Here is a 27,891-nt window from a genome sequence, read left to right on the forward strand (position 1 = left end):
TTATGCGGGCTTTAGGTTACCGCGGGTTTTCTTATGGGTGAAACGAAGCAACCTCAACATGATAGCTGTGGTGATACTCTGGCCATGCGATGTTGTTTTCAGGAATTAACTTGACATACCACCTCAGATATGTGACGCAATTGCTTGATAACGATGTTGGCTCACTTGATTTACAACACGGGAAGCATCATCTTTTTCGAACCTAACTACTATATCTCATGTCAACAGCGGAGGGATAAAAACTTATTGACTTTTACTCCCTCCCTCCGTCCGGAATTAACTGTCGCTGAAACGTGCCTATCTAGACGCTATTAAACAGTGACTCCTATTTATTTTATTTTTTTGCAAAAGAAACAATGACTTCTATTGCTGGGCAGGTCGAATCGTTTTCGTTACACCACGTGATGAGTTGATGACATGACTTGGTGCGGCAGCGATAAGTTTGCGTCGATCGAATCGAGCACGCCTACTCTTTTGTGCGCATGGATCTTGTGTTTGTTTTTGAGCTTAGCGTTTCCAAAAATATCACATGTATTCGACCACAACATGTGTCTAAACATGATTATCCTGCTAATCATCTCCTCAATTACTCTATCCAAACTAAGTGGAGTACTAGCTTGATTATTTAGCGCATGAAATCATTGACATTTCTGGTTGGAGCCGAAGATAATGGCGCCACGAAAGAGTAAATGGGTGCATGTATCGGCTGGCCGGCGATGTGAAGATCGATCGATCGATCTAAATTAAATTAAACTTAGCTGTCCGGAGTATGCAGTATGCTTGTGTTTCCTGCTGGAGGTCGGCCAAACGGGCGCAACGGATTTAATACCTTCTTGTCCTGGAGAGAAGAAGACGGACGATTGTGTGCAGGTGCTTGTCCAGCCCCAACGACTCGCAGTAAATCATCGGTGGTGGGTAGGCCGTAGGGGGGCGACGCCTAGCTCCAGCCTCCAGGCCACGGTGCATTCAAAGGAACTGCTTGCTTGTTACGGACTGTGCCACGTATCTTGACATCCACATGCCATGCCACCATTGGGCTAATACAAGAAGTGTCCATATCATTAACTTTACAAGAAGTGTCCATGTCATAAAAATTATACTACTATTAAATTATTAAGCAGAAGTAGTTTCTAAACATATAATTTTTATCACGTATGATGCATATTTAGCTAGTTAAATATTAATCTAAAACTATGCGCATGCTTTGTAATTGAGACGGAGAGAGTAGCGTAAATGCATAATGCTTGTGCTTCGTCGTGGAGCAAACATCAGTTGTCAGAAACACATCGCATCCGTGCGTCAGAGCAAATTTCAATTGTCATGAAACCAATATTTTGATGTCTGTTCATAACCCGAGAAAGCTTTTGATCTTAGTTGTCAGCTATAGACTTTTCCAAACATTAGGTAAGCTGCTTAAACATCCGTCTGTTTAAGTAAACTGCTCATCATAGGCCATAATTGAAGAACCTATTGTACAAATCTCTCGCATGCTAAATTAAATGTTACTACATAAAATGAGTTGTAGTATAGTCTAAAGATTGTACTACCATTAGAAAGTAGATAATTTGAAATTTCTAATGATATATTTTTTGTGACATGTCACTTGTATTACGTTGGTCTATTTGTCAACCTAGATATACGCGTAAGCCTTATAAACCGGAAAGAAGATAGTAGCATAACATTCTCATATGGATATGTATTTTCATATTGAATATATTATGCATCTCAACTGTCGCAATCTTTAAAGTATACTTGTGTATTTTTATGTTACTTTCAATTTACCACCATCAACAAGCATACCAAATTTGTTTGGTAATTGGTGTGGGGATATTAACCATAAAAAGGGGCCAAATTTGATGGAATTCGTGCCATTCTTTGGGAGATTTGAAACTATTGGAATGATTGTGTTTTCAAGAGATCATCTATTTTAATATTTTGTATGTTATCTTCAGAGTTACAGTGTCAATCCGTACGTGGTCATCACTGCAGCGTGGATGCGTGAGAGACCATGACTTCTGGGTGCAACCGTCTGGAAACGGTTGTACGGGGTTTGTTCAGCCAGATTGACGTGTCAGTAACAGATTATGTGGATTGTCTATGTAATCTTGTTTTCATTTGAGATGGTCGTGTTTTATTGTAAACCCTTTGGTACTAGATGACTTGGGTGTACTTTAGGTTTAGTAAAATGGTTGTGTGGATCATATGATGCAGAGGCAAGGGTTATCCCCTTTTTGAAAAGAATTATATTTTAAAATTAGTATTGCAAAAACATGACATATATATACTATTTTTGATAGTCTAAAAGATATACTCCCTTAAATAAATTACTAACAAACAATGTATTGGATTCATATTTTGAAATAGTGATATCACTATTAGTCATTTAAAGATTTTGATCGTTTTGTTGGTGGTTGCAAAGACTAGGAAGATTTGTTCTGTAATTTTTCGTTGTTCCCTGTAATTCCGCTTGGTGTGTTGTCTCTTTGAATTTTATACATATGTGCTCTAATTTGTCGATACTGTTTTTTTGCGGAATATTTTTGGATATTACTAATATAAATATGACACTTCTCCTAAAAACTGACAAATCCAATTCTTGTAATCCGTACGCAAGGGCTACACGAAATTATCTACACGCAACATCAACTACACATGGTTGACGAGGCGAATTGCCAAACTGAATCCTCCATCGAGTTGTATCGCTAACCAAGGTTGTCAAGATCACGATTCTAAATCGGATCGGAACCTATAAAGTAAGATAAAAGATCATATATATCATTATTATCGTGTCTTAAAACCATATATTCTATCGAGTAGAATCAATTTGATCAATTTGCATAACAAACTCAGAATTGCATGATAGATAGCTATTCTGATAACGACAACTCACATAATCGTCACTCGATTCAGTTAATCAGGGAATCAACGCGATCAATTTGGATAACAGACTAGTAGATAACCCTGCAAGTCACATCATCGTCACCGAATTAGTGTAGTGAAGGTTAAGTTCTAGGTTTTCACCCAAGACAATACATATTAACACACATCAACGTCTTCAACAACAAGGTGCTATAGAACGTCATTTTCACCGGATATAGACAACGGCGACACGTATATCTTCGCCATAGATAGATTGACTGATTTAGCCCTCACCATTCAGAATTGCCGCACCAAAATCTAAGGACTAGGCCATCACAAATGTGTTTTGGTCATTTACCACCTAGCGAGAGACATTTAGAAATGCAATCAAACTAGGTGGATTCATTTTGTTGCCAAAAAGCTAGGTGGGTTTTATTTTTGCATGAAAAAAAAACTAGGTAGATTCAAGTGCACATGCAAAAATAGCTCATTGCCACTAACATCTGCCAAACATGGACGAACCACTACGACATTAGCCGGCTATTTTGAAAACCTCGCGATCACGAGAAGTGTCCTACCTCATTGGATTGGTGGCACCACATTTATCGCATGCCTCTCAACACACACTGGCTAAGAAGTCATGCTACAAAGAGAAACCGAAGAGTCCGAGCAACGAGGGTTGTTGCCATCCAAGATGGTAAGTTGAGGTCTCCTTCAAGGACGATAATGTGGTAAAAAGGCGGTGGTGGCTTTCGCAAGAAAAATCTACTGGGTCTTGGGTCTCACGCATGGACGCCCCGAGGGATCCGTTTATGAAAGCAACATCTAGACACAATTGATTGGGACTTGACATATTATCTCTCTTATTCCTTCCAAATGGAAATATAAGTCAAACCCGGGTTCTTAGGTGTTTGATTTTACTAGCGATGGATATGTTCTATGCCTCAAAATATATATCTTTAGATTCATTTTCATGTCACCTTACATGATTTACTAGGTAAATTAACAAACCTTGTGCCCGGCTTATATGTTTGTCCGGAGGGAGCAGCACCATTTTCCTTCCAGGTGGTCATGCACCAGAACGAAGGTTATTGTTTTGTTTCATGAAAATCTTGTGTTTTTCTGCGTTTCAACATGCACTGTACAAAGACATGGGAATACGACTTTGCTAAGAAGTACATCTCTGATGACAAGGTTTTGTAAACACCCCAGGAGAGTAGTGAAAGGCCAGGGACGGCACAGCACAACTGAGCAACAGGAAATACGTTTTTCCGAAAAGGAAAGAATTTAACTTCCTTGGCCCTGCGAGCAGTACATGCAGGGCGCACATACACACACCTGTATATGTATATCTGTATGAACGCGATATGCATCGCTCATCGACAGTGCATGGGGCTCAAAAGAGCCGCGGAACGGCCACGTGTGCACACGAGGACGCCCGGGATAGGTCCGGTGAAGATTTCCGGGGATCTCGTATAGTACATGAATGCCACTAACTGCGATGTGTACATGTACAGCAGTCAGTCAGAAACCAGGAGGTGCGTCGAGGCGCGCCGTAGCGGTTGAGAACAAAAACTAACATTCTGACCCACAGCTGGATGATCAAACTGGCCGGAATAATCAATGACATGTGTGGTGCAGTGCAGGGGATTCAGAGTTCTATTTACTTAGTATTATAAAAGTATTGTCCAATCCCCCTCTGACCTGAAGAGAGAAAGAAAGAAAGAAAATTCAGAGGTGCCCTGCGAAAACAACAATCAGTGAGCAAAATTACCTCGAAAACCCTGTTTAAGCTTAGCCTTGGCATGCAGTTTTGTCAGCAAACGTATAAGCATATACAGTTTGTCCCAAAGGACATCTAATTGCTTGTTGTAATTTGTGCCATTCACCAACTTTCGCCGCCACACCGATCAACTGATTTAAGGCTGTCCATAGTGGAAGTAACTAAGGTACTATCATATACTTGGGACTAGCAAACATACTGATGTGACAGATAATTAAAGAAGAGAGAAAGGATTAGAGTGACATAGGTAGATACAGTAACATGTTAAATGCTATGTTACTATGTGTCATGCATGTCAATAAATAAGGTCATCTATGATACTATTTTATGATATTATGCACTATGAAGGTAGTATCATACAATACTATCATATGCATGATACTACTATATAATACTCCCCACTATGACCAGCCTAATAGCAATACATAATTACTACTCTACATGGAAATTTAGCGCTGATGATTATGTAGACTTGTTTGTATATGTACTAACAAAATATAAATTATATGATACAGAAAAATATATGTTACTGGATTTGTATTGAAAAGAGATTTTGCATAATATAATTTTTATGACATATAGTTTACATTTTATAATTCAAATGTGCAGTTAAACTTGAGCTCAAAATAAGAGGGGTCTAATAAATCTGGACCGAGGTAGTAGTTATGTAGTACTATCAATTTGACTTTTGCGCACAGCTGGGCAAAGCTAATTTTTTTTTTATGATTACCTGACGTAAACATACACAAAAACAATTGGCACATAATTTTTTTGTTTTTCTAAACAAGGTTGGCACATAAATCAAAACCAAAGATCATATAGTGTACCATCATAGGTCACTAATTATTTATGCAAATATGCAATAGCTCGCAACGGACGACACACACAACGTCATCTAAGAATGTACATATACACGATTAGATACCAATCATACCATAGCTATACGTTTATATAGTTAAATAAGATCCTAGTATTGCCTAGTGCACGTATGTATACAGAAGACAAACTACATGACCACGTACGGTATCAATCTTTTAAGCATCATTGTACTGTAGATCCGCGACAAAGAAATCGTCTAGCTAATTAAAGCGACGGAGATAATCAATTCAAATACGTAAGCATAATTTTGTAACTAATTAACCCCTGATCCTTGACCGGCCAAATCAACATGCTGAAGTTTGCGCCCATGGCGTCCGGCAGGCGCTGTCATCAGCCGCATTTCTGACTGTTGTTTAGATTAAGTATGTCAACGAACTTAGTTCTAGCATTCTTGATTTAAAACTGACAGTGAAGCTGATTTGTTCCGTTACATAAAGTTCCACCCTAGGATGATGATAAATCTGACGTATATGGTTCTGAAATTCAGGAAGGATACGTAAACAGTGTGTGCCCTTGAAAAGTAACTATTAATATTTGAAACCAATGGCCGGCTGCAAGATAATTTTCTTAACATGAAGGGATTATTTGTTGAAAGATGTGATATACTATACATGAATGACCATATACGTTTGTCATTATCTACCTTCTTATTAGTTTGCCGCACTTTTCAACACCTTCTTTTAATCTTTTATACGTGTTGCTAGTTGCGAGCATATACATTTTGAAGCTGCAACAATAAGATCTTCGCATAATTAATTAGTATAGATATCTAAAACTAACTAAATTGGCAATGAAAAGTGGCCACCTACCTAAAAGATTAGTAAGGTTACTCTTAAGCTAAACCAACAACTTAGGTCTTCTTGGTTCACAAGATTGTGAAAATATAGGATAGAGAAAACGTATGATCAAGGTGCCATGCCATATTAATTCCTACGGTAATTGAAGACACATGATTGATTATATAATAGAAGTTGTTTGTCTAGACGACATAAAAACACATGAATATTCCCAAAAGATTAGGCACATAAGATAGTTGTGATAGAAATAACGGAAAACAAAATCCTTAGGTTAATTCGAATAGGAATTTCCTTTAGATTTTCATACAAAGCAGACCACAGAAAAAGCCTATATTTTTTTTTTGCAGAATAACCCCGTGATTTGTAACTCTATAAACCAAAAGTTATACAGAAAAAAATCGGAAGGAACGAAATCCTCCAAAATTCGTATGCTATTTCTTTGAACCAAAGAGGCCCTAAACGTTGCATTGACTTGGTTGTGACCAGGTCGTTAAGTACCAGCTTTGACAGTGATTACTCATCACTAATGACCAAAGTAACGACAAGCCCACATCACACTTGCTCGATTTGGTATTACTGCATTTCTTATTCAAGAATAGTGATTGGAAGTTGCCTCTTCGGTTGAGAGGTTTGTGTCATAACAAAATTCCAATGACCACGGCATCTAAATTATCAATATTTTATGGATCAAGTACTATATTATATGCTTTAAGTACGTGCTCTCTCTGCTTCCACACGATTTAAAAATGTCCAGGATTGGCAAGAGGACGAACTCATGTCTTTATAAAATGCAAGGCATTTGTGTACGGCCTTGGGTAAAGACAGCTTTTGTGGGAGACACTTGGCCGGCTGACAAGACGTACAAAACTATTTTGATGCCAGAGGCACTCCTAGATAATAATATTATCACTAAGAAAGAAACATCTAGAGTTTAATTCAATAGTACAATGGACGTACGAGCTTGATTCAAACAAATGCTCACAATTTGTGTACCTGGAGTTGACATATATTATCTTTTCTGCAGGCGCAGAAGATGGCAACGTGGTGGCTTCAAACATTTTGTAGCCTGCACTAGCCCACAATTTTGGAAAGGTTTTGAGTTTACTTTGTGCTAAAATATATTTGTTGACATTTTCCACGTACCGCATTCATCGTTGATTTGTTCATCCGACGTGCTGAAATTCCGACCTGGAACCGCCCCGAACGTACTTGATGCTGTTACTTATCAAGTTAATTATATTTCATCATCTATAACAAGTACTGCTAAGCAGCATAGTACTACACCCCGCAAAGAACAGAAAAAAATGAAGCATAGCAGTACTATCAATGTTGAATTTAGCGTGCTGGATTGACTCAAGCACGCTATGTCAACGAATGATCGGTCGGCAGTTGTTTCCGTTTGTCAAACCGTTTGCGTTCATACATCCCTAATCATGAAGGATTCAGAATGTGTGCAGAAAGTCTTCCCGTGGCTGACTAACAAAGGTCAACCAAGGTGCAGAGAACAAGAGAGCAGAAGCAAAGCCGGATCCGTTGTTTCCAAGGGGGGAACCGTTCGCATCCTGTGTCCAGGTTGATGAGATATCATTTCTTGTGCACCCGCTAAATCTTTCGGTAAAGACGTGTCAAACATTATGCCAGCATCAATGAATTTGGAAGGGAGGTCAAAACCAGGGATAGACAGATGATTCATCTGCCATATGCATGCAACTCCAGAACTTGTAATCCTTGGGGCCAAACACCATGTAACGGCATCACATCAACAGAAGCAAGCAACAAGAAAACATATGTTATATCCTCGTTTTGCCTTGATACATCGCCAACAAATTTTAGAGGCCAAACATCACGTCCATGACTTTGGACAGGACCGATTTCGCGGGCGAAGCGATGGCTCCAGGCGCCCCACGGTTGCTCTCGTTGCCGTTTTGCAAGGAATTGTTCGGCAAAGGCGCCAGCGTGTTCCTGGTGGCAAAACCGCTCGGTGCAACAGCCTGCGACGGAAATGGAACCGACATGCCGCCGTTGTAGGTGTCATTGGTGTTTTCGTTCAGATACGGGCGCTGCCATGGATCCACTTGCTTCACCCCAATGATAAGAACACTGTTTAGCTGCTGACCATGCTTGGCGAGCGCTTTCTGCGCATCATGACGGCTCTGAAACACATAAAAGAAAATACAAATCAGCAATGAGACAGATGCACTACCAACAAGGCGCCGAACTGGGGCCTTAAAGTGGAATCTTGCATACATCTACAAACTGTTGGCATGTTTCAAGTTTCAACTAGAGTACATTAGCAAGGCCCCACTTCAAATAATTGGTGCTAGGAAAAGCTTATCACATCCAAGGCACTGTGTCATAGTAAAGGACAATCAAACTACAGGGCAATATTGACCATTGTGTCCATCATCACTTCATATGATATGCTGATATAGTATAGTAGGTGCACAGAAGGAACTGTTTTGTTACTTACGGTCTGTTTCAGTCTTCATTTCATTTTAATTATCAGTTCATAAACAAATACATAAGCTAGCAAAAAATATGATGTATTTAGCCGATTCTGTGATTTTGATACTCCCGATACACCCATATGTTTCAGACCATCAAAGTCGTTAAAAATTCTGGAAAAACACTGACACTGCATGGATCTATCTTGTCACAAAATTTCAAATGCAAGCTCAATACGTAGCTCAAGAAGCACAAATGACAGTGCTGACAGTGATAATGGGCCAAAAAGTCACAAGCCCAATTTGAATGAACATCTTCATCTTTTCTTGTTTTTTATGACTTTTGAAGTGGTGTCTGCAGGCAGAGTACCAGAGCACTCCATGTTTTTGAGGATACACCCTCACGCACAATGATATTTATCCTATCAGATTACTTTCAGGCTAATATTTTCATTATGAGTAGGGAAAAACAGAGATCTGTATATTATAAGTATCAGTGCTCAAACAATTAAGTACAAGTTTACCTGATACAAGATATGCATCCAGTTCGCATCCCTCGGACCAGTAACGTGTCTCAAGACTAAACCACATTTCTCAAATTCTCTCAGTACAAAGTTGGTATCAGCCGGCAGAAAACTGGCAGAAACAAGGCAAGTAGCATGATCAGACAAAGAATACATAAGCACATTTTAATCCGGACAGGAAAATTAACCAATGAACTAGATCATGCATCGGAGAGGATCTGCTTCAAACGACATAGCTTAAGAAAATATACATTCAAGTACAACAATAATAATCATGTCTGTATATCAGAAGCTGAACAGATGCAGGGATATAACTGGCACCATGGGGATGCCATCTTATTGATATGTTCAAGAAACGTCTCCATATGCAACGATATCATAGGTGTATCCAACGCCTAGATGCAGAACTTACATAAGGTTCCTAAAACAATTTATTGCTAGATTACCAGCTGTTCTCATTGCTCAACCTCCTAAAGTAAGGTGAGGCGAGGCGCCTAACCCCCCCGCCTTACCTTTGAAGCATGTAAGGCGAGGCGGTAAGTCGAAGGCAACGTCTTAGATATAGAAGGAACAGAGAAATCAAGCAGTTTAACACATAAAATGCAAGGGAAAATAAGAAAGACCGAGAGATGGGCCACTACCTATGCACTTCAGTTCCCTGTGGCCCAAAACACCATATAGTAGCTATATACTCCTACCGTGGGGAGCGAATGAGGAGCACTCGGTGCTCCACCCCCCTATATTAAAAAATAATTTAGTAATTCAAAAAAAAGAGTAAAATAGTCACAGAACTTTTTTAGAATCCAATATGGCTAGGTAATGTACTCGTATAAAAATTTGGCTAAGTAATTATTCACGTTGACTTAGGGCAAAAAAACAACAACATTATGACGACAATATAGCATGAATAGTACTTTTATCTAGTTTTTTTTGGGAAATCTTTGATCCCGGATGCAATGAAAGTAATTCCCTGTTTAATCTTTTTATACGAGTGCAATAGTTGGTCATGTTTGATTCTATAAAAAGTTCCGGGATTTTTTTGACTTTTTTTCAATTACTAAATTATTTTTGAATATAGGGGGGCGTAGCACCTGAGAACTCCTATGCACTTTCGTCCCGTGACCTAATTCCACTATCCTCACTCCTTCCTCACCACAGCCACCGCACACCTTTTGCTCTCTTTCCTCGTTGTAGCAGCACACAACCCTAAAACTCATCCTTTTTGATCATGACCCTAGCCTTCTCTGATTCTCCCTCACCGCAGCATCCCTTCTTCCCCAACAGCAGAGTAGATCCGGCAAGGGAAGGCAACAGGAACAGGGGAAGCAGGCGCATAAAGGGATGCTCGCCGGAGTGTTGGGGTTTGGTGGGGTCATCGTCTTCAAGGCCCAGAAGCAGCCACAATGATAATGCCGCGAGGAACAGGCGGTAGCAGAGACCTCTGACAACAGTGGACCTTTCACTGAAGTAGCCATACATTTCATATCTAAGGCAGGGTGGACGCCTTACCATCCCGGGGCGCCTCAGCGCTTAGGCGACACATTAAAAACAATGCTACCTACTTTCAGATTAGCTAAGTTTCGACTAACTGTAGGTATCTGTAACAGGAGCACAAATGATGAAATGAGAAAGCATAGAAAACCATCATTCTTTGGCAGAAATAAACCCATCGAATATGGACATTAAATCACTCCCACTCACACAAGGTCGCAGAAGAATACACATAGCCAATAGTAAGCTATCACAAAGCCAACAAATGTGCAAGGGTACCAAATCGTAAATATACCGTGTAACTGTATAATACAGACAGCATGTGTTAATCAGGAAATGCAGTCCATAGCCTAATACACATGTGAAATAACAAGAGAACTTTAACAGTTCCTCATCAGACACAGCGGGCAGGGTTGTTTTGTAACAATTGGCACATAAAGCTTGAAAATGAATAGCTCTCAGACTATAAAAGCCAGAAAATAAATTTCATCAATCACAAATACTAAGAGGTTTCTACAAAGTGCACACGTCGATGGCTCGAACCACCAAAATATAGTCTAGTCTAGAAAATTAGCGAAACTGAATTGGTTAATGTGCTCACGAGTTCGGTGATTTGGTCAGAGTCAGCAATAGTATAATAATGGTACTATGTCCTAAAATTATCATCATTTTAAGCACCATGGTGTTTTTTTAGCTAATTTCATATAGCTAATCTTGGTATCAAAAACACAATTAGATCACGGTATGTCGAAACTGCATCACCCAATGACCACATGGTTCTGTCTGATTGCATACAACTCCTACAGGTATACCGCATACAAGACATACACGAGTCTCCATTTTTTGTACACTGATCCACTTCAAACACTTACAAATCACTTAAACAACCCTACCTATAATTGCAACAACACCTAAAGTATAGACATACACAACTATATGAACCCAACGTCACAAATTCCATCATAATCTAGTGCATTCTTCATATCGAGTCAGCAAGTGGAGAGGGGGACATACCCGAAAACGGTGACCCATTCCTCCTCGTCGACCCGGCCAGTGGAGAGCACCGAATCCCTCGGCATCTCCGGACGCGCGACCTCCCTGGGCGGCGGCAGCGTGATCAGCGCCACCTGCTGCTGCTGCTGCTGCCCGGACGCCGTCGGCGGAGACTGCTGCTGATGTACGACTCCGTCGACCGGGGAACTATCCCTGGCCTTCTCCTCCCTCGAGGGGGTCCACCACGCCGCCGGGGAGGGGGAGCCGTTGGAGCGCTGCGGGGTGGAGAAGAACCCCCCGCGAGCGGGCGGAGGCGACGGGGACATGGCCTCCTGCGGGGGCGCGTGGGGCGGCGGGGAGGGGGAGTGGCGGGACAGGTCATCGAGGGAGAGCAGCGGGGGAGGCGGCGGCGGGGTGGAGGCCTGGGCCTCGCGGCGAACGGACGCCGGGGGCATGCGGAAGGACGAGGATACCGGGGACGAGAGGTCCCGCAGGAACGGCGACTGGTGCCGCCGGTGGTCCGGCCTGGTGGCGCTCATCGCGGCGGCGAGGAGGAGGAGGAGCAGAAACCCTAGCGACACGATCGACTGTCTGTCTGAGTGTGGCTTTGGGTTTATCGACGCGAGCGAAGGCGTCAGCAACGGAGGCTCACCGACTGACTTGTGGACCCGTGACTGGTGGGGCCTACTTGAAGGGAAACACACGAGACGAGAGGTTACTGCGAAGGCGTAACTGTTTCCGGGTCAAAAAGTTGAAGCAGGCAAAAATGGAGGTTGCGACGGCGACGGAGGCGTCGGCGCCGGCGGCGGGCGGCGGGGCGAGCAGGCGGGGGCACCCGTTCCCGTGGCTCGACGTGGCCATCTCGGAGCCCTACTACTTCCTCCACCTCATCGCCTTCTTCTCCTACTTCGCGGCCCGCACCACGGCGCCCTCGGCCGAGGACGACGCCGAATTCCACAGCCGCCTCATCCGACGGGTGAGATCCCGCGGTCACCGATTCTAGATCCGGAACGTGCCGTCACGCCGGTCCTTTGAACTGCTTTGGCTCACGCGGATCGGCGCCTGTGTCTGTTTCTGCAGGAGATCCAGGCGGTGCTCGTCTTCCTGGTGCTCTTCACGGTGAAGGTACGGTGTTTAATGACCACCATTAGTGTTTCCGAGTGAAATTTCCCCTGTACCATACTGGAATTCGGCCATTCGACTGGTTGGAGTACTGAGCTGCGTGTGAAATAGAGCTGGAAATGTACAATTTCCTAGCTATGCTAGCGTGACCATAATGCCACTACGAGATATGATGCTCATTAGTCATGTTTCTTTTTTTTAATTTTTTACCTATGCATTCGGGGTCAGTTAGGTCTGAAACGCAGGTCTCTCAAAAGCACTTCTATGATTTGTATGGAGAATGAAGCCTGTAATTTGCTGATCACATAATGTAATGCTTACCAGATTGTGAAGGAGGAACACTGGGAAACATTCATCGCTGATTCATTGCTCTATGCAAAGGTGTGTTAGTATGGAATGGCTGTGTTCTCTTGATTTGTTATCAACTTATCATTATTTTGGGTTTTTATGTAACTTCTAGGCAAGGGTAAGCCAGGTTACTTAAAAACATTGTTGTTCCCTACTACGGTTGATATTGCTAAATATGTTAATGCTTCTTATATGTTCTTGTTTTGCTTTGCAGGGCCTCTTGTTGGTGGTTACTTTTGTTATTGATTATTGGTTGACTGTCGGCTACTTACTGGGATTTATTGGTATGTTTTAATTTATCTTTGGGTTTTATTGGTGTGCATTCTTATCAACTGCAAAGTAAAATGCCTATCGTGTTTTATATCACCCCCTTGACAATACATTCAAGTCTTGAGCACTTAATGGAGAATTTCCTTCTTCTCTGAATCTCCTACAGTGTTCATTCTGTGGTTCATATTTTTGCTGGATCTGTATTCATGCAATGCTATTTTTAATGCTTGATTAAACTGCTCTCAATCATTTTCCAACACAACTTGTAGGTTATATTAGTTTATGTAGCAGTCTCTTAGTTTGATCGATGTTATGATGTAACGTTTGTACCCTTGTCCTGCATACTGAATCTGTCTATTACTTAGGCTGTGTTTGGTTGGGCTTCCATAGCCAACTTCTGCTTTGCAAAAGCAGAATCTGAACCAAAGGGGTGGTAGCTCACAGCAGATTTTGAAAAGCCACAACTTCTCGGTAGTGTAGTTTTCGCATCAGCTCGCAGCAGGCTCGAACCAACTTCTCGGCTGTGAGAATCAGATTCTGGGCAAAAATTACCCACGCTGCCACTCCCAAGTCAATACCGATTCATTTCTTTTCCCTCTCAGCCCTGACCAAACAGCACTGACGACCTCCTGCTCCCTTTTCCTCCCCGCACGGGCTAGGGTTCCTAGCCGCTGCCGCCACTCCGGCCGGCCCTTTGCCGTGGTGCTGCTCGTCAGGTCGGACCCTTCGCCGCCCCTCCAGGCTTCGTGCATCGAGCCCTTTCCATCCCTCCACCCCTCGAGCAAGCCCCAGCTCCGGTTGCCTGCGTCCCCCATCTCCGACTTCCCTCCCGCGCCTAGCATCCCAGAAACACTGACGCGGCCGTCGGCGTCAAGATTCGTGGTGATCGCCTCTTGTTCCGTCCTAGGTCGTCGCTGCCCTAGTTTGACGCCTCATCTTCTTGCAGACGTCCAAGCTAGCCGGCTGCGGGCAAGCTCTGATCCAGTCAGCTATGTTTGTGATCTGCTTGGCGTGCTCTACTGCAGCTGGCTGTGCTTGCTGTGTGTTAATTTCAGAGATAGATTTGGCAGTTTGAGAGACAGAAAACTGTCTGGTAATTTCAGAGATATGACACTGTCTAGTACAGTAGTATGTGTCCACGATTAGTCATATTACATACATATATGGTATACATAGGTAGGTCGTTAGTCATATTCTTACAGTCACGATTTATAATAAAATCACATAAAATAAGTAAACTCACATCTTTTAGCTTAAATTTTTGGGTTACAATCCCGTGATAAACATTGTAATTATTTTCATGAAAATAGGTCAATATGCTAACTATTCTACAATTTCAGTTAGTACGGATTGATGACTTTCACTTAATCCAGGGCAATACGGACAATTCACAGACAAAGCTACAGTTTGACAGTTGTTTCAACCAAACAGCTTCCAACTTTTCCACAGCTGAAAGTTCACAGCAGCTTTCTCACAGCTCACAGCTCACAGCAGTTTTTTCAGAATTTGCAGCTCAACCAAACACAGCCTTACACTGTGTCCCTGATCATCAAACACCCATCCAAGTTTGCAATACGAATCTGTAGCCATGAGATTAGTAGCACTAGACTATAAAAGACTGTGAATGAATTAATATTCAATAACTGAAATTGTTAAACTGCAATTTTATTGATGTGGAATTCTTCTTAAAACATTACTCAGTCCGTAAAGAAAAATAAATACCACACGATGTTTCCTACTGGATCACTGAGAAAGAATATATGCTATGGAACAAGTGTCAGCTGCAACTTGCAACGTAATTTTAGCCGAAACTCTTATCAGATTATCCATCCCATGCTTGTAGCATAACATCAAGGACCATAAAAATGAGATCGGGACCATCTTCTTTAGGCAGAATGCGAACAATTTTGTTTCCTTGTTCTATGTAGCATGGCAAGACACTCCCACGCCCAGCAAGATCCGCATTGACTAGCTCTGATATGAGTGACATACTGTGTGGCAATGCTGACACCAGTGGCATTGCAGCAGTCACCACAGCGGAGTACCAAGTGTATTTTTGTGTGTGTCAAGTTATGAGCCATTATGCTAGTCATAGTACAGAAAGCATTGAAACTACCAAGGAGAAATATATCTGACATGGAGCACACTGGTTGGGGATTGCCTACTTGGTCTTCTCAGATTTCCTGATTTGTCTAAGTCTTGATGCATCTTAATATTCTGATTTCAAGATGCATTCAAATCCTATCAGAAATTTTTCCTGGCAGTAAAATTTGAGATATGCTGTGGATACAATTTTCATGCTAATCTGAACTGCTTCATTTACCCATTTTACCTTTGCTTACATTTTGTTTTACATTTGCAGTTATATATGCTATGGCTCAACAGCCACCTTATGATGGTACAGGTATGGTTTGCAGTTCTGTTTTTAGTCATTTAATCATGGAAGTTATGCATAGCGTTGTCCCCCTCGAAAGAAAAAAAAGAACTCTCTGTCAGTGAACTGTATTCCTAAAGTTAGATGATATTCCTTCAATTTGTATTTGTATCTTTGGTCTGCACCATTGATGTGATTATTCCACATCTTTGTAATTAAACTTCAATCGATGCGTACCATGTGCCAATATGCTACTCATAGTTGCAAACCCATTGATACTGTCAGGTATATTCTATGTGGGGTACATGGGTTGTGGCTTACCTACTTGAGAATCATCTGTCATAGCTTACGCCTGATATGGCTGCTGATGGAGTTTTGAGACCAGAGGATGACAATGTAGATAAATAGGCAATTGACGTGGCCTTTTTTGTTCCCAGGGGTCTCGTAGACAGGAGTTTGGAACATTGAATCACAGTGGTATACCAGGAAATGTTGTAGGATTAACCCTACTTACGGTGGAATTGCCACAACGTGGACCTTCTAATTACTTCTTGGCGAGTATTATTGCAGTTGGAATTGTGCTACCTATTCACTAATTAGCCTAAAAGGCCTTAAATTGGTAAACTGAATCATTTAAAAAAGTTAATTTAGCTGGGGATTACCAACATTACAAAACTGGACAAAATGCTTGACAGAAGGTTTTCAGCCGGATCAAGATTACGAGTTGAATAAATTATGCTAACAAATTGGATTCTAGTTCAACAATTTCAATCTTTTTACTATGTGCAAGTACTACTCTTTTCCTTAAGCACACCCATATCTGATCCGGTTGCTAAAAAGGCAACACTGTAGAATCATATTCTTCTGTTAAGTGATAATACTGAAGTATTACATGGACTACCATTATTCATATTCATTTTACACTAATTTCAAACATCACTGCAGTTCTCTCTTACGTCGGAGATGAGATAAGATGTTCATTTTTTTTTACTTAGGTCATTTAAATCAATTGACCCCGTTACAACTGGAAAGCCTGCTAACTGAAGAGCCAACAACACGATTTTGGCTGGTAATTTCTTGTACTTATATTTTTTTTACCGTGTACCCTTTTTTTTTACTGCACTTACTATTTCATTTTTAGGGGACTTCTAATAACATATATTTATTTCAATCCCATGTGAACAGGTTGAGTTCCGGACTTCCTTTTTAACACCATGTATACAAGCAAGCAGTGTCATGCCTGAACTCTCTAACATGTATGTATTTGGAGTTTTGGTTTACTCCTTTAACAATTGTTTAGAGTACATGCCTGAACTCTCTAACATACAGTTAGGCATTACTATTCTGAGAGAATCCAAGGTTGAGTCTTAGCTGGAAGCATGAGATATTCCTGTCATTTAGCTTTGCAGCCTCATGCCACTAACATTACTTTGCTTCTGAAATATAGTTTTCTTTTAAAATGGATATGCACTATTTTACTGATTAGCGAGCTGATCTTTTCCCAGTAAATATTAGTATGATTAGTGTAATATAATCTATCAAATAGCTATAGTTTGTTCTGAGCACAATATCCATAGTATGTTATATATATTGGATCACATTCTGATAATTTTCTTAATGCAGGTACTCTAACAAGAACATTTCTTTTGGATTAGTTGATATAGGGCATTTTCCAAATGCTGCAGCGAGGTTTGGAATATCCATGTGGGGTAAATCTTTAGTTTTATTTCTGCCACCTATGCTCTTTTCTACTTGGTTTGGATGGTCGACATTTCAGTCTACATAATCCATGAATTCCTTACTGGGATCTAGTTCAGAATGTGCTTTAGTCTTTCTTCCCACATGGGTTACAGTCTGTTGATTTCATTGACAGATCATCTTCCCACTTATATACTGTTTGACAAGGCGACTGAAGTTGCTCGGCTCCCAGAAATCGGAAACGGAACAAAAGTATTCGTGCCAAAAGTTACCAAGGTTAATTTTCATCACTTCCATATTGTTATTATGAAATATGACTGAAATAAACTCATCATCTCTCCCTTTTCATGTACAAACTAATATGATATAGCTTTGAAATATTATCTGTTCGATCAAATTGTCTTGTAGCAAGAGAATCAATAACTGTTGTGATTTACACAACTGGACGGATAGCCGGAAACAAGTTACTTCTAGGCATATAGCCAAATCAGGTTTTGATAACAAGAATTAGGAATATGGTTGTTTTGTCTAAAGAGCTTCATTATTCTACTTCTGTATCTAATTTTTATTTGGCTGGTTATTCCAATTGTGGGAAACCGATAACTCCAGTTCCTGGAAAGAAAAAGGAAAAAAAAGCAGTTGAGAGAAGCTAGCGAGGGTGGCGGACCTAAAACTAGACCTACACAGACTAGCCCTTAGGGCATTTTTATCAAGGAGAGACAATCGTGAGCTTCCTGCCTGGTCCAGAACTTGAACACAGGTGGGCTGGGTGTGCACTCACGCACCTAGCTAATTGAGCAACACTCTCTCCGGTTCTCCATCTCCCTGTTAAAGAAAAGGGTGAACGTGAAATAGTTGAGATATGGCCCACTTAAAAAAGCCGTGAAAGCAGATGATATGCGGTGCAATATAGCACCAGAGTTCCCTTTTGTTTTAGTTCCGCCGAAACATTAGGGCTGGATATCTGGCATTGTGCCTCATTCAAAGCACTGATTACCGAGATGATAAACACATCAAAGCTTCACCAATGATAGAGCTCCTGAAACTTCAGTTAGCCATACTGTCTTCCTCACTGACCTTATTGTGAAATTCAACTATATCAAGCATTAATGATGAGCTCCAACTATGTGGTATTGCTTTTGGGAGAGATGTCTGATATAGTGGTATTATGTCTATACCTTTCTTGCAGAAGCTTCTCTGCCAGCACTTTGATCTTGACAGGCGACTGATTGAATTCCTGTCTACCTAGTTGTAAGTCAGGCAGAGATGATGACTTTCACTGTCCTTCTCATTTCACCATCTAGAGAACACTTGTCGACTGAATTCATCCTGTCGCAGGATCCATCAACTATCCCAGGTGTCTCAAATTGAAGGTGACAATTTGGTCGAGATAAATGGACCAGACAGTTGTGTGGAAGCGAGTACTTCACGGGGGTATCTTCCAAGCTTGTTTTATTCAATGGGTTTTGGTCGCGCGCATCCAATCCAAGGCCAGTATACTTTGTGGCGACAAATATGTTTTCGCATCTTACTACGATCTGTCGCTTCTTGAATTCTGGAACGTTACTGCTCCTGTACAGATCCTGTAATGATTTGCCGACTATGCTTTTGCACTGCAGTAGTGGTCAATCCAGACACCATTCGTTTCCACAGAGCAGTGTGCCTCGGAATTTGTTTGGATCTCGGCACCTTTCCCAAGTGGCAGTGGCCTGCACGGTAGGCCATCTTGTCCCCCCTTAAACTCCATTCCATTATCTGCCACATGCCTGATGCTTTTCCATGTGAACCCACATCTTAAATATGTGCTTAGTGCTCTCCTTGATAATCTTGATTGAAAATATATAAAACATAAAGCATTGCATTTGGCCACCACCATTGTTAAGTGGAAGAAAAGCGGGATTTTGGTGGCATTGTTAACGAAAGCCGACTGCCCAGTGAAAGGAGGGATTGGTGGTGGTGGGTTTAGAATAAGCCTGCTGTTTATTCAAAAGAATGGGAGTGATGGGCTGATAAGATCACCAAAAAAACAATAGTTTTGCAAATCTGGGGAGGCCAAAGAGGGCCATGGATGGGTGATTAGCTTAGAATAACACAAAAGGTGTGCATATCCAGGCCATGACACGTCAGACCCAGGTTAGGTGTTGGTAGTGGGATAGGACAAGCCCTAGCTTTTTAGCTTTGGCTGTTTTTAATGCGAAAAAAAATAATCATTTTCATATGTTTGCAGCAGAGTATCTCCTCTCCTTAGAGTGGGAAAGGAAACATGGAGTATCTCCTTTTGAGTTTTGATATGAGGTAAAGTGTGGTCTTGGCAGGTGCCATGTGGACCAGTACTCAATAGTGGTTGGCTTGCAGCTGTCAAGCTGATAGCCTGCAGCCCCCCTTTGTGGTTACCTGCATTAATACGGTATCATTGCAGTGTAATGCAGATGGGAACTGGTCTAACCTGTAGTGCCCATTCATTTAAATGACCAAACAAAAGCCTAAACTGGTGCATTTCTAGGCCCTTCTGAGTGCACATTCCTAGTTTCCTACAATTTTTTTGGGAAATGGCTCAATCTATGTGAAATATGATGAGAAATTCTAACATGCGAGGCTAGATCCCTTGGAAACAATTTTTGTGTGCTGTTAGAGCAAACATCTTCCCAGGACAATAATGTTATTTGTATTTTTTTTACGTGTATGTTGCTTGTATTCTTAAAGAATTGCGCTGCATTGCCACTCCTGTATACCCCCTCCATTCCTAAATATAAGTTTTTTTAGAGGTTTCATTAGGATACTACATACGGATGTATATAGACATACTTTAGAGTGAGATTCACTCATTTCGCTCCGTATGTGGCCCCCTAGTGAAATATCTAAAACTACTTATATTTAGGAACGGAGGGAGTAGTTGCCATGTTTGTTCTCATCCATTTCCGGCACTTTAGACAGGCAATGGTTAGGTTCTAGAGAAAATAACCGGAGATAGATAATTTGTGAGTGTCCATACTACTAGCTGTTACATTTTCTTTATGTGTAAATCCAGCATTCCAAATAGGCTGATGTCATCCTGAAGATGGTAGTTTGGTCCCAAGTACTACAAGGGCGAGGAGAAACCGACTTAGCATATCCGCAAAAGAGAAATGCTACATGTACGGACGTTTACTTAAGTTTACAGGCTGATTCTTGAGTTGGCATATTCTAATTGGATTAAGGGTGAGAGTTGGGCCCCACCCGGATGAAAATCAGGAAGGGATGAGGAAAAGTTATGGAAGGGTCCGTAGCCATCCTGTAACAGTCCGTATGTATAGCATCACCCTCCGCAAAATCACAAAATAGAAACACACTCATGAATTTCACCTGTAAATTCACACCCACCTGGAAAACAGGATCATAAGACCCATTTTAAGAAAGTATCACATACAGCATCGAAACTCCAGTTATATTTGTTAAAAAAAAGGAGGAACCAGTACTTCCAACCAAGTCAAAATTTTATACTCCCTCCCTTCCTAAATATAAGGCCTTTTAGAGATTTTACTATAGACTAGATACTGAGTGAATCTACATCTTAAAGTAAGACTACGTACATCCGTATATGGTTTATATTTAGGAACGGAGGGAGTATATTCTATGTAAAGAGTCATGAAGTGAAGCATTTTATGTGATAAAGAGTCATGAAGTGAAGCATTTTATGTGATTTCTGCGATGTTATTTCGTGGAATGTGGGCGAGCATTTTCACAAGGAATATACAGTTGTAAATGCTTGACGAGTGTCTGAAGCCTTGAGAGGAGGTAGTAAAAGAAAGCTGTTCGAAATGATCGCTGCCCGTTGTCGAACCGAGACCAGGATGGAGCAAAGCAGTAAAAAAAGAAAGAAGCGGTAAAAAGAAGCGTTGCAAAGAAAGAAAGGGGGAAAAAGCCTGGGCGTATTTTCACCGACGCCGTGGTGTGTTGCTGATACTACTGATAGTCTGCTGGGGAATCCGTATGGGCCGTATCGGAGTCCAAGATGCGCAACGCCGGCTTTAATCAGGCTCCAATTACCGAGGAAAATCCGCTTTCTCGCCGGGTCTCCTGCGTTTCTCGCGCACACACACACAACCCGACCCGTTACGTGTGCGTTTTACCAAGTACCAAAGGAAGACGAACCCGCCTCTCTGCCTCCCCGTCTCCAATCTCGAGGAAAATTCTCTGGCCCTGATCAGGTACTGCTGCTACTGCTTTGCTCTTTGGAACAGCGTCTTGTTCTCTGCTTTGCTTTCAGAAAAAACGGCCGTCAAATAACCGAAGCAGCACTAAAATTGCACGCGCGCACGCAGCTATCCCTCGCGACCTCAAAGAACGCCAAAGAGATAGAGATTATGGGGCCACTGAAGGAACGGGATTTCGTTTAGTTTAGTTTTGTTGTTTCCTAGAGGAGCTTTGAGTGTTTCCACGGAGGAGATCGGGGGTGCGCAAGAGGGCCGAGCGAATTCACGCGAATCCGCGAGGAATATCCGCGGGCGATCTCAGGGATCGAGGGCTCACGCCCTGAGCCAGGGGGAATGTCTCTTGAGTAGAGCGCTGGCGGAAAATATTGAAAGGAGAGAGCAGGAAAAAAAGATAAAGGGAAAGGGATTCCTTTAGCCACTGCCGCTGATTTTCCAGTTGTTTTCTCTTTGCTTCTCCCTGTGCGTGGCGCGCGCGACAAAGGAAAAAGATGCAGCTTGTATTCTACCGATAGAAAAAACAAGCAAAGAAGAAGGTAAAGCCTCGAATCTGCTAAAGCATGTGCGGAAAGCTTCCGGCCAGTTGCGTAAACTAGCAGTAGTACGTGGTCCGTTGTTGTTGTCTGTGTTTAGAGCTAAATTAAACTACGGTACTGATTCTAACTGGGAATGTAGCGATCAGTTGGTGGTGGTGGTGCTAATAATCCTCACTAGCTCCGAATATGGGTCCTGGATTTTAATAACGGAGGTGAAATCTACGTGAAATCCCTGCATTCCGAATGGTTTACTTGCTTTTTTTTGTTTTCAGGGAGGATGGTCGTTTGCTTACTGTTGTTGGTGGAGGATACGAAAAGTGCGGAATCGGTTTTTGATGGGCCAGCAAGTGTTTTTTTTTTTTTTTTAATCTGTTCTGCAAAATCGCTGCCTTGTAGTAAAGGCAAATGATTTACTCCCGCCAAAAAAAAGAAGGAAAAAAGGCAAATGATTTACCGGTGTTGCAGGTTGGGGATACGATTTTTTTGTTTTTGAAACTGTGGGGGATACGAAACGAAGGATCCCTTGCCGAAAACTATGCCGGACGGCCGGGAATGGGTTGGACGAGGCCGCACGGAACTTTCCTTTTCGAAATTTAATAGCACGCGCGCGCGGTTGGTTCGATCGAGCAGCAAGCTAGTTTTTTTTTTCTTGCTTGCTTCTTTAAAGAAGAAGCGACACAGCTCGTCGACCAAAAAAGCACGGCCCTCCTTGTGCTTGCCGATGCCCCGCCACTAGCCACACCAGGTCAAGCTACGCGATCGACCGGCACCGGCGCTCCGGCCATGGCTAAGGACTCTCGCTCCCTCCCACCTTCCCCATGCTAGCCACATGCCCCCTCCCCAGCCTTCTTCCTCACTCCACTCCACTCCACTCCATCCACGTACGATCGACTACTCTTCTATCAACGTTGCGGGGTAGGGAGAGGGACAGGTGGGTAGCTAGGCACGTACGTACGTGCGTGTAGCCAGGCAGGTAGGTGCCGATGGTGACGGCGAGGGAGGCGAGGGAGGCGGCGGCGGCGGCCATGGACGCGAGCAAGTACGTGCGGTACACGCCGGAGCAGGTGGAGGCGCTGGAGCGGCTCTACTACGAGTGCCCCAAGCCCAGCTCGCTGCGCCGGCAGCAGCTGGTCCGGGAGTGCGCCGTGCTGGCCAGCGTCGACCCCAAGCAGATCAAGGTCTGGTTCCAGAACCGCCGCTGCCGCGAGAAGCAGCGCAAGGAGTCGGGCCGCCTGCAGTCGCTCAACCGCAAGCTCGCCGCCATGAACAAGCTGCTCATGGAGGAGAACGACCGCCTCCAGAAGCAGGTCTCCCACCTCGTCTACGAGAACGGATACTACCGCCAGCAGACGCACAGCGTACGCCCTCCCCCTCCTCCTCCTCTTCCCACGACGGCGACGACGATGAGCCCTCCTCCTCCTCCTCCTCCCTTGCCGCGCCCGCCAGCTCACGCCTTTACCCCTCCTCCTCTTCTCCCGTTGCCGTTGCAGGCGGGGCTGGCCACCACCGACACGAGCTGCGAGTCGGTCGTCACCAGCGGCCAGCAGAACGTCGTCGCCGTGCCGCCGCCGCCGCCCCGCGACGCCAGCCCTGCTGGGTACGTTACTTGTGTTCAGTCCTTGCAGGAGGCCATGTATGTACGTGTGTATGTATGGATTGTTCAGTCCTGTTCGTTTCATGCAGATTGATGTCCATCGCGGAGGAGACACTAACGGAGTTTCTGTCCAAGGCCACCGGAACCGCCGTCGAGTGGGTCCAAATGCCTGGGATGAAGGTCTCTTTCCTCTCAACTCCTCTTTTTTCTGAACTCTCAACTTCTTGCATGGTGTGCTCAACCAACCATTTGTCTGCAGCCTGGTCCGGATTCCATTGGAATCATCGCCATCTCGCACGGCTGCGCGGGCGTTGCCGCGCGAGCTTGCGGCCTCGTAGGCATGGAGCCTGCCAAAGTAAGCTCATTGCTTTCACTTTACTACATCTCCTTCTCACTTTTAATTTTGTGAAAATCAAATAGCGTTCCTTATTGTTGTTAAGCTTTGTCGACTCAGGTTGCCGACATCCTCAAGGATCGGCCACTGTGGCTGCGTGATTGCCGGTCTATGGAGATAGTGAATGTACTGCCTGCTGGAAGCAATGGTACCATCGAGCTGCTCTACATGCAGGTACGAGCTGCTTCGTTAACTCTACCATGACAACTCTCAGCTGACGCTGCCATATGATGAGCTTGACATTTCTTTCATCTCTAGCTCTATGCTCCAACGACATTAGCGCCTGCTCGTGACTTCTGGTTGATGCGCTACACCTCCATTCTCGATGATGGAAGCCTAGTGGTGAGCTGCCTATCATCAAATATTCATTTCCAATTAGCTTCGTAGTGTGTTTAGGTGTGTCAACCGCTTGACTGTTTTTGCTCTAAAGGTATGTGAGAGATCACTCAGTAGCAAGCAAGGAGGCCCAAGTATGCCTCTTGTGCAGCCTTTCGTTAGAGGTGAGATGCTTCCCAGTGGGTTCTTGATTCGGCCTAGTGATGGTGGAGGTAGCGTGATTCACATCGTTGACCATTTGGACCTGGAGGTAATAAAAATTCAGCAACAAATGACAAACTGTTTCTTTATCTAGTTCAATTATCACAGAAAAATAAGCAAGCTACTTTGTGTTCATGCACAGCCTTGGAGTGTGCCTGAAGTTGTGAGGCCACTATATGAATCTTCTGCCATGGTGGCCCAGAAGATGTCGATGGCGGTACAATAAGATGGACTATACTGTTTTTTATTTCTCTTGATGGCACTTGATGCTTAGGCATGAAACATTAATATTTGGAGTAACTCAATTTTGCAAATCCAGGCCTTGCGCTATCTCAGGCAAGTTGCTCATGAAGATACTCATTCTGTAATCACTGGATGGGGCAGACAGCCTGCAGCCCTGCGAGCTCTGAGCCAAAAGCTCACCAGGTTGGGCTCTTGAACAGCACAGGCAGATTACTTTAAAAAAACCCGACACAGGCAGATTGTAGATGCTCCTTACCATGAATCTGTTTCAGTAAAGAGTGTAACTGATTTCGCACCTGTTTCAGAGGTTTCAATGAAACTCTCGGTGGGCTTGCTGATGATGGATGGTCCGTGATTGAGAGCGATGGTGTCGATGATGTTTGTATCTCTGTTAATTCATCCCCAAGTAAATTGATGAGTTGCAACGCAACATTCAGTGATGGACTACCCATGGTTAGTACTGGTGTTCTTTGTGCAAAGGCGTCGATGCTATTGCAGGTCAGTTTCATGCCACACTTCAAGTTTGTTTTCTGGAAACAGACTATGATATTAACATTGACTCTGGTAATGATTGTAGGATGTATCTCCGCCATCACTCCTGCGGTTTTTGCGGGAGCATCGGTCACAGTGGGCTGATAGCAGTTTAGATGCATTCTTTGCTTCTGCGCTGAAACCCAATTTCTGCAATTTACCTGTGTCTCGTCTTGGAGGATTTAGCGGCCAGGTTATACTTCCTTTGGCACACACGTTTGACCCTGAAGAAGTAAGCTCCTGGTGTTCTGAAGTTTTTAAAAATCCCTGCTCCATAATGTCCTTCCGCTCCATTGCTTTAACTGCGCAATTCATTATCTTCAGTTCTTGGAAGTTATCAAGATAGGAAATGCCAGTAACTATCAAGATACACTCATGCATCGCGATCTTTTTCTCTTGCAGGTAACATTTGCTTGTTAGTGTCATTTTGACAATGAGTTTGTTTCACTACCTGATGCACATATTTTTCATCTAGTTGCTCAATTGAGCTTTGGGAAATTCACATTTCTCCTTTGTAAAACTTGTGCTCTGGATTGAATTGGCAGATGTACAACGGGGTTGACGAGAACACCATAGGCACTTGTTCAGAGCTTATCTTTGCACCCATAGACGCATCTTTCAGTGACGATTCACCGCTGCTGCCTTCTGGTTTCCGCATCATTCCGATTGAGTCCCCTCTTGTAAGTATATTTCAACACAACTATGGGACACCTTAGCTTCAAAATACGAGAGAATTCATCCAACTTAATCCCCTGCCCCTGCATATATGTTTCGCAGGACACGTCTAGCCCGAACTGCACGTTGGACCTCGCGTCCACCCTCGAGGTTGGAACACCCGGAAGCAGGATAACCGGTCACTCCAGGAGCGGCTCGAAGGCTGTGATGACGATCGCGTTTCAGTTTGCCTTCGAGAGCCACCTGCAGGACAGCGTGGCGGTCATGGCGCGGCAGTACATGCGCAGCATCATCTCGTCGGTGCAGCGGATAGCGCTGGCGCTGTCGTCCTCGCACCTCGTGCCGCATGGAAGCTCTCGTCTCGCCCCCCCTGTTACCCCGGAGGCGGCCACGCTCTCCCGATGGATTGTCCAGAGCTACAGGTCTGTGGTCTTGCAGTCATCATAGTACCAGGGTTTATTTGGTTAATTCGTGTTTTGTGCTGAATGCTGCTGGGTTGGTCGTGCAGGTTTCACTTTGGGGCCGAGCTCATCAAACCTGCAGACGCTAGCAGCGGCGAGTCAGCGCTCAAAGCCCTCTGGCACCACACCAGCGCCATACTATGCTGCTCTCTCAAGGTACTGTTCCAGGGTTTTGCCCACCTTGAACAGCTTCTTTTCAGCACATGCTACACACTCCACTGGCATCGATCTGACGGTGTCGTGATGGTGGTGCAGGCGATGCCGGAGTTGACGTTCGCGAACCAGTCGGGGCTGGACATGCTGGAGACGACGCTGGCGGCGCTCCGGGAGATCACCATGGACAAGGTGCTGGAGTACGAGCAGGGGGGGAAGGGCCTCCTGTGCGCGGACCTGATGGCCAGCGTCGCGGAGCAGGGGTTCGCGTGCGTCGAGGGCGGGACGTGCGCGTCGAGCATGGGCCGGCCGGCGTCGTACGGGAAGGCGGTGGCGTGGAAGGTGCTCGACGACGGCGGCGCCGGCGCCGCCCACTGCGTGTGCTTCGCGTTCATCGACTGGTCCTTCGTTTAGGCGAGGGACCGATCGTTGTTGTTGTAGTCGCCGTTTGTTGCCAGGTCTCGGGCGTTGGTGATGGGCGCGGTGCAATGCTTGGACGATGATGGTGGTGTTTTGTACGGCTTGATGGTGTGTGCCGAGAATCGTGATGCTGTTTGATTGCTTTGTAGTACCCTCATTTCCTCTTTTTCTTCTCCTACGAACAACGGGTGCAACTTAGAAGCGGACGCACTGGCTCACGCCACCACACGCTTTTTGTTTTGAACAAAAGAGAGGCCATCCGGGCTTTGCTACATCTACGTGGTGTCAAAAACGCTCTTATATTCTGAAACGGCAGCATTAATCAATGTGGGGTGTCAGGATTGGACTTGGGGGGGTAAGTAGGTGCGTAGGATTTTCGCAGGCTACCCTCTCATTATAGAAAACTGTATGTCTTTAGAAAGCCACTAATAGAAGACAAGAAACCATTGCCAACATTACATACCGGGGGAAAAGAACGCACCCCAATCAGCTAACCCAGCAACTAATAATGCAAGATCAACAGAACCCTTCAGACACAAAATATAACAAGGTACGTAGTCTAAGATACGAAATAT

The 27,891-nt window shown here is 43.7% G+C and overlaps 3 protein-coding genes across 6 annotated transcripts; 2 read left to right on the forward strand and 1 right to left on the reverse strand.

The window, feature by feature from the left end:
* Nucleotides 1-7,985: 7,985 nt before the first annotated feature.
* Nucleotides 7,986-12,364, reverse strand: LOC123443114 (nuclear pore complex protein NUP35). The gene is made up of 3 exons (XM_045119378.1): nucleotides 11,792-12,364; nucleotides 9,287-9,398; nucleotides 7,986-8,471 (listed from the first exon to the last, which is right to left on the reverse strand). The coding sequence occupies exons 1-3, from the start codon at nucleotides 12,307-12,309 to the stop codon at nucleotides 8,148-8,150; spliced, it is 954 nt and encodes a 317-aa protein (XP_044975313.1). The 5' UTR covers nucleotides 12,310-12,364; the 3' UTR covers nucleotides 7,986-8,147.
* A 128-nt stretch (nucleotides 12,365-12,492) lies between these two features.
* LOC123443115 (thioredoxin-related transmembrane protein 2) lies at nucleotides 12,493-19,232 on the forward strand. Its single transcript, XM_045119379.1, has 11 exons — nucleotides 12,493-12,746; nucleotides 12,851-12,895; nucleotides 13,217-13,273; nucleotides 13,455-13,524; nucleotides 15,873-15,914; nucleotides 16,880-16,953; nucleotides 17,070-17,140; nucleotides 17,508-17,593; nucleotides 17,758-17,858; nucleotides 18,772-18,833; nucleotides 18,921-19,232. Exons 1-10 carry the CDS (start codon nucleotides 12,537-12,539, stop codon nucleotides 18,829-18,831), a joined length of 816 nt encoding a protein of 271 aa, XP_044975314.1. The 5' UTR covers nucleotides 12,493-12,536; the 3' UTR covers nucleotides 18,832-18,833; nucleotides 18,921-19,232.
* On the forward strand, nucleotides 19,213-27,473 carry LOC123443113 (homeobox-leucine zipper protein HOX29-like). 4 transcript variants are annotated; one of them, XM_045119375.1, is made up of 18 exons: nucleotides 19,218-19,298; nucleotides 19,813-19,877; nucleotides 20,002-23,666; nucleotides 23,799-23,905; nucleotides 23,992-24,082; nucleotides 24,162-24,257; nucleotides 24,357-24,470; nucleotides 24,555-24,638; nucleotides 24,727-24,882; nucleotides 24,976-25,050; nucleotides 25,153-25,259; nucleotides 25,382-25,574; nucleotides 25,654-25,839; nucleotides 25,932-26,009; nucleotides 26,153-26,287; nucleotides 26,385-26,704; nucleotides 26,791-26,899; nucleotides 26,999-27,473. In XM_045119375.1, the coding sequence occupies exons 3-18, from the start codon at nucleotides 23,292-23,294 to the stop codon at nucleotides 27,308-27,310; spliced, it is 2,538 nt and encodes an 845-aa protein (XP_044975310.1). In that variant the 5' UTR covers nucleotides 19,218-19,298; nucleotides 19,813-19,877; nucleotides 20,002-23,291; the 3' UTR covers nucleotides 27,311-27,473. The 4 variants fall into 4 exon arrangements, with proteins under 4 accessions (XP_044975311.1, XP_044975312.1, XP_044975310.1 ...); XM_045119374.1 differs by having other exon boundaries at nucleotides 19,278-19,298; nucleotides 19,810-19,877; XM_045119376.1 differs by lacking the exon at nucleotides 19,813-19,877 and having other exon boundaries at nucleotides 19,213-19,298; nucleotides 20,611-23,666.
* Nucleotides 27,474-27,891: the final 418 nt, after the last annotated feature.

Source organism: Hordeum vulgare, chromosome 3H (genome assembly GCF_904849725.1).
Source record: "Hordeum vulgare subsp. vulgare chromosome 3H, MorexV3_pseudomolecules_assembly, whole genome shotgun sequence".
Lineage (NCBI taxonomy): Eukaryota > Viridiplantae > Streptophyta > Magnoliopsida > Poales > Poaceae > Hordeum > Hordeum vulgare.